The sequence below is a fragment of the Pteropus alecto genome, unplaced genomic scaffold, assembly GCF_000325575.1.
Source record: "Pteropus alecto unplaced genomic scaffold, ASM32557v1 scaffold127, whole genome shotgun sequence".
Lineage (NCBI taxonomy): Eukaryota > Metazoa > Chordata > Mammalia > Chiroptera > Pteropodidae > Pteropus > Pteropus alecto.
The window spans coordinates 319413-329067 of record NW_006440646.1 but is presented as its reverse complement, the minus strand read 5'-3'; the positions used below and the strand labels follow the sequence as shown (position 1 = coordinate 329067).

The 9655-nt window shown below is 43.3% G+C and overlaps 1 protein-coding gene across 1 annotated transcript in view; it reads right to left on the bottom strand.

The window, feature by feature from the left end:
* Positions 1–9655, bottom strand: part of TTC23L (tetratricopeptide repeat domain 23 like) — a 56632-nt gene that overhangs the window by 41629 nt on the left and 5348 nt on the right. The window contains exons 3-4 of the mRNA XM_025050961.1: positions 8588–8768; positions 4963–5086 (exon numbers count right to left, since the gene is read on the bottom strand). Of these exons, the coding sequence (XP_024906729.1) occupies positions 4963–5086; positions 8588–8768 (305 nt within the window). The remainder of the gene's footprint in view (positions 1–4962; positions 5087–8587; positions 8769–9655) is intronic.

The following is a 9655-nucleotide window of genomic DNA, read 5'->3' as shown; positions in this document are numbered from 1 at the left end:
GTGTATGGAGCTTCCCTGTGCTCTTTTTAAAGCTCCATACATCCCCACTGCGTGTATCAGTCCTCTGGTGGTGGGTATACACTTGGTTGTTTCTAATCTTTTACTGTCAGAAACAATGCTGCAAAGAATAATCTTATCCATATGTTAGGTTCTAAGTGTGTATTTAGGAAAGAGTCCCAGAAGCAGGATTTCAGGTTTAAGAGATAAATGTATCTGCCCATAATAGACTCTTAAATCCTATCCTCCCTCTCTTTCTCCGTCACTAGGCTAGTTTTATACCTAAATGACTGAGATAGCTTCCCTTCTAGCTATCATTGCTAGCTTGAACTTTCCAAAACTCACTTTGATTTATTCATTCCCCTCCTGGAAAATCTCCAACAGTCCTCCTTGCCTATCAAATAAATTCCAAATTCCTTAGCCTGTGTTTACAACCCACCGTGTTCTGTCCAATGCGCCCTCCTTCCCAGGTTCACCTTACCAGCCCCAACCTCAGCGGCACAGGACTGCGGGCTGCTTTCTAAACACACGCTGCACCTTCCTACCCCCATGCCTTTGCCCAGGCCTTGTTCATCAGAAATACCCACCGCTTCTTCTGCCCACCCAGACCCTACTCATTTTGTAAGGGCCTTCTTGAACAGCACCTCCCCTGAATCCATTACTTACCACCTCAGCCAGAAATGATTTCACCCAGCTTCCTCAAAGCCCTATATTTAAATCAATTACATGGCACTTATCTGCCTTATGGTACCTTCTATCGTAGTTGTCTGTATGTAGGTCACCTTACACGAGGTTGTAAGTTCTTTGAAGGAACACTACCTTATACCGTATTTCCCAAAGTGCTCTTCACGGAATTTCACACATATAAGTCTCTCGCTAGATACTCACTGGAAGACTGTTTATTGAGAAAAATCAGCCTTTTGGCTTGACCCCTATCCCCTAGTGCTAGAAAAGTCTCTTGGGAAAATGAAGCAAGCAGGTCTGATGGCTGTAAAACACGCACATGTGCAGCGAGGCATGAACACACAGAGACGCACACATCCTGCCTACACGGAAGGCCGGCTCATAAATTCTGTCCATTCTAAAGCACTTGCAGGATTAATGACAACGAAACTAAGTGGAGCTCAGCAAGCACTTCGTCCCTCTTGAAGGTTTGCAATTTTTCAAAGCTTTAGTTGTTTTAGTCCATGGACCACAGACTTAAAAAAAAAAGTTATAGTCCTAGGTAAGGACTATAACGGAAATAAGAGGCACTGGGCTATTCTCTCAGACCATAATCTATCCTAAAACACTCTAGGCTTGGCTTGAGAAAGTTGGAGTTCAAGACTGAGCACTGCTATATTATGTTACATGAGCATTTCGTCTAATCAGGAAGTTGTTATTCCCATCCAGAAAAAACAAATACACAAAAAACCCTTCCTTTACAGAAAAACTTTCTTTCCCCTCCAACCTACTACCCAAATAGTTCTCCATTCCTGTGGTAGGAAGAACTGTGAAATAGGGGAGAAAAGATGATGTTCCCACCATGTTTTGGGACATGATCTGTTTACCTATCTCCACTCAGCTTGGAATCTAACTGGCAAAGTAAAACTCAAAGCCAGTTTGTGACCACGCACGGAAAGGGCCGACTTCAGAAGACGAGGGCCAACCTCCCTCCGCGACCTCCCCAACAAAGGGAGGCAGCCTCCAGCCTGCACCAGGCGCACCCAAACATTCCCCTCGAATGCTTCCGGTACCTTCCTCTCCAGTTCAAGGTGCCACTGCCTCAAGGCTGAATTTCAGCAAAAGTCTCACAGTCTCCCTGAATCTAGAATCTCCCGAGACCCAGGGAGTATACCTGCTGGTGCCAAACCACGTGCCAGTGACTTGCCGGTTGCCAAATCCATGGGTCTGCCTTTGGCCTTCATCTCATTTGACCTCCCGCTGCCATCTGAAACTGCTGAAACCGCCCTGCACTTCTTTTTGAAACTCTTTCTCCTCCCTTCCCTCTGACCTGGCCCTTCTGATTCTTCTATTCCCTTCGCTGGCTCTACTTCTGCTGACCATTCCCAACACTCCTACTCTCTAGTCTTCTTCCCTCTGCCCTCTTTTTCTCTCTTTTTACGTATTTTTTCTGATCGGGCTCATCCATTCCTATGGCCTCAACTTCCTATAAGCTAATCCCCCCCAAACCGACATCGTTCCTGAGCTCTAGATCCACTTTTCAGTTGTCTACAGCACACCTCACCACAGATGGTCCGGGAGCGCTTCGCACTGGCTGTGACCCAGCCTGTCCCTAACCAAACTCAGCAGCTTCCTTCCCCTTCATCCATCAACTTGTTCTTCCTCTTAGGTTCTCTATTTCAGGTAAGTGTCCAGGTCATTCTCTATTCGACCTCAGCTCTCCCATAAATGGCACCAGTTCCACATATTATTTTTCCTGCATTCCAACTGCCGTGACCTCATCGATTTTCATCTGGGTGGGATAATGGCCTAACTGGTCTTCACCTCTACTTTGCCTACCAATTCAAACCATCTTCTAGTTGTTTTTGGTTTTTTTTTTTAATTTTACAACATAAGCGTGATTATGTCACCACCTCACTTAAAACCTTTTAATAATTCCCCAAACTCCATGATACCTGGGTCCAAGTTAACTTTCCAGTTCGATTACCAGGCATGACCCGTCTGTCTTAAGGTGTCTTCTGTTCTGTCCTAACCTCTTGGGTCCAGAGTACACCTACAATGCCCTATGTGAGGAGTTTCATACAGAATGCCCTCCTCTCGGCTCCCCCTCCTCAGATCAACACACAGAGGGCCAACTTTGTACTGTGGGGAGTCACTTATGGACATGTGAAATCGTATAACAAGGAACAAGGATATTTGTGTACTTGGCAACAATGTAAGAAGTTGAGATTGTAAAGCGCTGGGAAAAACCGGGAGGTAACTGTTCACATAGCAGTCACTGCACATTCCTTGAAACAGTTTAGCAGAGAGTTCTGAGTTGTGAGAATCTCATTGTTCTACTAGATACAGTAATCTGGCTAACCTTGATTCTTGACTACTGTCTTTCTTATTGTAATGTTATGAATAGTGTGTTCTAAATAAACTCGGGGACACAGACACAGCTTGATTCTGTGATCCCTCCTGCAATTCTGTCTGTCTTCTTTCTTTTCCTCAGTCCATGCTCCCCCTTTTAGGTACCCTCAATTACTTCATCGGCTGGCTCCAACATTGTACCCTGTACCACTTCCCTCAAAATCTAGGTAAACTTATACTCATCCTTCAAAGATAGGACAAATGCCATCTTCTCTCTGCAGCCTCTCCTGACTTCCTCCCCCAGTGGCAGAACCACTGATCTGCCTCATTTGTCTTCCAGAACTTTGTCCCTGCCTCTATTATGGTGCTATCATGAAAATCCTGTATAGCCTCAGAGGGCAGGGACCACTAGTATTCATGTATGTATCCTCAGTGCCTAGCACAGTGTCACCAGACTTATAATAGGAACTCTCTAAGTATTGAAATGGCACATTGATAAATTGGACTCTTATCATGAAGACAGCGAGCTTATGAGATCAGCCTGACTGAAATAGAGAGATTCCAAATGAGGGACAATGTAGCTCCATTAGGGGAAGATTTTGCTTTGTTAAAGGCCTTCCTGGTGTCCCTTAAATCTCACGGACAGGTAGCTGTCTGCTCTGCCAATAAGTGAGGATTCTCTACTCTCCTTAGCCATGTGAGCCTTCTCTCAGAACACAAGGACATGTTCTTAAGGCCTGAAAGGGCCTCACTGTGACCTCACTGTGACTCCCAGCATCACTGTCCCCAATGTCAACCACTCTTGGTCTTGCCACATCGAACAGCCAATGAATCTAAAGATACATTAACGATGTGAGCTCAAAAGGACCCAAGGAGCCCTAAGAAGGAACACACGTTCTGAGGTTAAGAATTGAAAAGTGAATCCGATTTTAACTTTTCAAAAGTTCTGATTTCTGATATCTATGACCCAGGTATATTGGTTCACTTCCCCTATAACCCTTAAATCTCTTAATCCCTTAAATCACTTAACTTGTACTGTAAGTTAGACCCCATTCAAGCTCTCAGGTCCAAAGAGTACTTGAAAAGCCCTAGGCCACTGGCTCAGTTTTATCAAGCAGTAACATCTGCTGATCTACACTGTGTACCAGGGATGTACAAGGTCAAATGAGACCCAGTCCTGCCCTCAGGGAGCTTCTCTTCCAGAGGCAGAGGCATTTAAACAGAGCTCATGTGAGTACAGTATAATGAGTTCCACCGTAGAAGTATATGCAGTCCATGCAGGGGGACATGGCTGGCTGAAGGGCAGAGAGCCTTGAGTGGGCCATGTCCTTGGTTCCGGAAATGCCTCAATTAGCCTGTCAACTAATAGTTATTGAGCCTTTACTACAAAGCTCTTGACCTCACGGAACTTATGTTTGGGTTTCAGTTTTAGAAAATGCCTTCCTATCTTGTTCTTCTGTCCCAGAGCACCTTCCAGAAGCATCATTTCTCTAGAATGAGGGCTTTGCCTTTTCCTCAGCCAAACCTTCTAGGAACTTGAGTTCTGTCCTTGCAATTCAAGTCCCATTACTGAGTCTGACTCCCTGTTGCGGAATGTATGTACCTGCCTATCCTCCCCCTACTGACCTGTGGCTTGAACCACCTCTGATACTGTCTATTGCTTGTGTCTCGGTGTCCCATTCTATAAACTACAGATAATAACAGTATCTAACAGAGCTAAATGAGACTAGCTTGTTACATGCTAAGTCAGTAAATTAACTATCACCATTGTTATGACCTTTATTTCTAAGATTCCTGCCACACTGCCTGCCTCATCCTTGGACTGGCCCTCCTCTTGATGAGGTGGAAGTTGGGGACAGGAAGGGCCCTCCCGCAGTCATCCCCACCCCCACTGTGGTTATGTGTGGGCTTAGTTCAGCCCACCTAGACCCAGTTGGGGAAACCAAGTACCTCTGAGTGTCAGGTAGCCATAAGCCAGGCTGGCCAAAGCCTGTGCACATTTCCAGTGTTCTTCCCCAAAAGTAATCTGAGAAAGGATGACACAGCGAATCAGCTCCTTGTTTGCCTGGGTATTCTGCAGAGAGCAAATAAGTCATTATGCTTTCTAGAAAAGAGAAAAAACTCCAGCCCATGCTCTTATCGCTGAAATGGAGGACTGAATTCATCTGTCCATAGGATGAATTGATAATTCATTTTTCTCTTCTCTTTCATTCCCATCCCTCATCAATCCAGCAAGTCCTGTTGGCTCCACCTAATTCCTAAGTCCTGAAAACTAAGCTATTGTCCTCATTCCTGCCATGAGTACCTAGTTTAAGGCACCTGCATCTTTTACCTGGCTGACCACAGCAGCCCGTCCTAACTGCTTCCACTCTTGGCTCTCATAGTGTACTTTCTACATCATAGCCAGAGTGACTTCTTTTAACCTTTTATTGTGAAAAACAGTATACAACAAAAATAGCACAGAGAAGGACTCACCTAGCTTCATCAGATGTTTCCTCATGGTCAATTTTGTTTCATATCTATGCTCCTCATCCACCCACCCTCTCCCTCTATTATTTTGAAGCAAATCAAAGATACTAAATCATTTCATATTTCATGTTATCTCCAAAAAATATAGACTTAGAAATGTAACCACAAAATCATTATCTCACCAAAATACTAATAATAACTCCTTAATATCAAATACCTAGTCTCATAGATCTAATGACTGTATAAATCTAACATTTGTTTTACTGTGTGACTGCTCATGCATTGAGGTCAGTCTCCTGAGACTCTCATCTATAAGTTCTACCTCCATTTCTAAGTATTTTTATTGATAATTACTTGTCAAAGCAACTGGGCCATTTCGTCTATAGGGTTTCTCAAAGATGTAAACTTTGTTGACTGCATCCTCTGGTGTCATGCATCGTGTCCCTCCATTCTCCACTCTGGGCCATTTCGTCTATAGGGTTTCTCAAAGATGTAAATTTTGTTGACTGCATCCTATGCATCGTGCCCCTCCATTCTCCACTCTGCCGTTATTGGTCGTTAGAAGTTTGGTTAGCTTTAGATTTTTTTTTTTTTTTCTAAGCATAACTACTTCATAGGTTCTCATATGTTCTTTCATCAGAAGACATTGAATATCTAGTTGTTTTTCTGCTTAATGGCACAACTACATGGATTAATTCATAAAAGTTTGTAAAATGCTGATATTCTTTCTTCATATGTTAGCCGGAATAATTCTATAAAGAGAAATCTCCCCTCGTCTCCTCTTTGGTAACCCAAAAGTATAGTTCGCATCAGAAGGAAAAGATACATGACTTATACTTTCACTTTATTTACTAGCTCTCAAAATAATGAGTTTGTTCACTAGCATCCTCCAATGATGACCAAATAGTTTGATGATGATGATTATAATCTTATGGATTTTGAAATATCTTTGATTTTCCAAACTAATTTCTTAGGAGGGCTTTGAGCCTCCTATTCTCCTGGCTTGGGATTCATATGTCGTTTACTCTCACATTTCGTTTTTGTCTTGTTCACCTCAGAGAGACCGTTCTTGGCCACCTCATCTAAAACAGACTCTTGCCCCATCACTTACTATCCCATTACCTATTTGATTTTTTTTCTTCATGGTACTTACCCTCTGATATTATATTAACTATTATTTTTTGTTTGTCTATGATCTGTCTCCCCAAATAAAAGTTCCTTCGAGGACATAAGTTTATTCCTCGTGTTCACTACTGTATGTCCAATGCACAGAGGAGATACTCATTCAATATTTGCCAAATAAATCATCTCTCTATTTGCAAGGATAGGAATGGGGCGGAGAAAGAGCCCCCTGCCCCTGAAGAACAGATAGGCAGAGCTCTCTACAAAATCACAGAATTGTTATCTTCAAGTCACAGGTTTCGGTGACTTTACAGTCATTCATTAGCTGCACTAATAAAGTCAGGCATTTATTTCCTGAGAAGGTGAAAAAAGCACTTCAAAGACTCAGAGCCTGGAGTTTCAGCCCTGGCTGGAATGTTTCCTGACTGTTGCTTTGAGCAAGATCACCCTAGGTCCTAGCTTCTTTTTCTATTTGGAAACCTATACCATCACGGAGTTAGGAGGAAAATGAGTCTGCATCGTAGTAATCCAAAGTTGTTAAGTGTTACCGAAATTTAACCTATTTACAGGGTAATACACAGGACAGAACCCCAAGGACTGCTCCCTCCCAATTCCTGTTTTCTCCCTAACGTGACACTTTGCCTGCTCCCAGCTCAAATACACAGATGCAAGCAACGTTAGAGGGGCATTTCCCCTCTTGCTTTAAAAACGTTCATTCGATGAGAATTTTTGAGAGTTCTCCATGGGCCGATTACACTAAATACTAAGTTCTATTTTGAGGAAGAAGCATAATACCATGAAAAATGACTGGAATGGGAGTTCAAAGCTTTGAGTTTTGTCCTGGCTCTGGACATTCTGTAGTCATCCATCCCCAAACTTCCTGCCCTGGAGACAGTGAGACAATCAATGTGGGCTCTAGAGGTAAATGCAGCATTTCTGCTGCTGGCAATCCTCCTGCCCCTCAGGGCCACAAGTACTGGGCTGGGTTGGATTTACTCTGGCATCTAAATCTGTCATTACCCAAACTGGCCAAGGAACCATGAGCCTCCATAGCAAATGGTATGAAACAAAATTGTCTTTCTACAAATGATCCTTCTAGCCTGGATGTATGAAATACTGATGGGTCCAGACCAGGATGAATGTCCTTTCCAATTTCTCTGGGTAACATACAGAAGTGAATTTACAGATATATCCATCTAGGGGAGGTATCAGCTTCTATTAACTGCCTCTGAAGTGCCTCTCAGCCTTTCCTAAGCCATCTGCAGAGCATTTTTTCATGTATGTACTTCAAGATCACTTTTTCATCGTCCTGGAATGGCCAAGAAGTCCTCTGTTGATAAATCATGCCGTGGGAGCAGGCCAGCACCAGTGTTCTATTAATGAGGGTCATTGTCATGCTATCTCAGGCTCCTGGATTTTTAACACTCCTGCTAAACACTTACCCTGAGGTCCCAGCTCAAGTCCTTGCCTCACTCTTAGAAGTACATGTGGGAACTCACTGGCCCCTGCTGCTCCCTCCCATTTCTTGTGCTTTGGTTCACTTATGATTCCACTGTAACGAAAGGCAACCTACACAGACTGTGGCCAGGCCTGAGCCTAGAATGCCTGCCTACCCTTGTTCTCAACCTCCTACCTCACTATCCTGGCCTCCTTGTTACCCAAGAAATATCCTGAAGCCTACCAGGATAAATAAAAAAATGTTTTTAGTTAAAGGTAATCAAACAGCAACAGGAAGAAGCAAACATTAATCTTTAGTTTAAAGCTTGGAGCACATATACTCCAGGGAGACATGTACAGTGACCCACATGTGGAACCCGAAGGTGGGCTGGCTCCCCAACTCTGCTCTGCCCTATTTTCTCCTACTTGTAAAGAAATACAGCACCTTCTACTTCATGTACTTCAAGCTTCAGTTAAGGCAGAACTTCTCTAATCACGGACATATTTTTAAATGGAAACTAGAACCAAGTGAGTTTTTTATTTTTACCATTTTCTCCTTAATCAGCTGAGCTATTTTCTCCTGTGACTGGGCTAATTTCTCCCAGGGAAGAGACATGCAGTCTGTGGCCTTCTCCTTGGGTTTAGTGTCGTCTTCGCTCTCCTCAGACCCGCTAGTGGGATACGACTCCTCTGTCGGCTGCTGTGCTGGGATCTTGGTTTGCTGTGACCTGTGGGACCAGAGGGGGCCATGGAGTCAGAGTTGACCTTTGCGTATCTCCAACAAGGTAAAACTAAAGGACAAAGCCAGCCCTCTCAACTAGGGGTAGGGATATGATTTCTAAATAAACTCGAAGTAATAAAACTAGGTCGTAAACTCATGTCACCCTCCAAGCCCAGCACTAGGACAGCAATGTGGTGGTTCAGACAGAACAGAGGTAGTGAATCACACACCTCTACCAGAGTCACAGCTCTGCTGCCTAGTGCTTACTAACCACATGACTCTAAGCAAGTTATTACTTAATTTGCTTCTCTATAAATGAGGTCAATATGAATACCTACCTAATGAGGTTATGGGATTCAACCAGATAATACTCATAAATCACTTATCATAGTACCTGCTATTTTGTAAGTGGTCCTTTAACAGTAGCTATTATTATTTTTATTAGCTCCATGACTTGAGAGTATTGAACTGGAAGATCTCAAAGGCCTTTATGTTCCAAAATTCTGACCCAAACCAGGAAAGAAAATGAATATATTGAAGTAATAATTAACTGAGGTAAAAGGAACTAATGTTTTGAGGCTACACTTCACATGTCCTCTTCCATGTTTCTTAAAAGCTTCAGTATGTAGTGGCCACTAACTGAAGAGGATGTTGTCCCATCGAGGAGAGAGGACACTCACGCTGGGAAAAGTGCACATTGAGAAGAGAAATGGCCTATTCAATTGTTAGAAATAAATGTACTGAGAAAGAATTTGGGAATCTTCCCCTCTCTCCCCTCACATTGTGCGTGCTCGCTCTCTCGCTCTCTCTCTCTCTCTCTCTCTCTCTCTCTCTCTCTCGTTTGCTTGGTGAAGGATATTTTTCTTTCCTTCCATAAGTTCATAATTTTTCTTT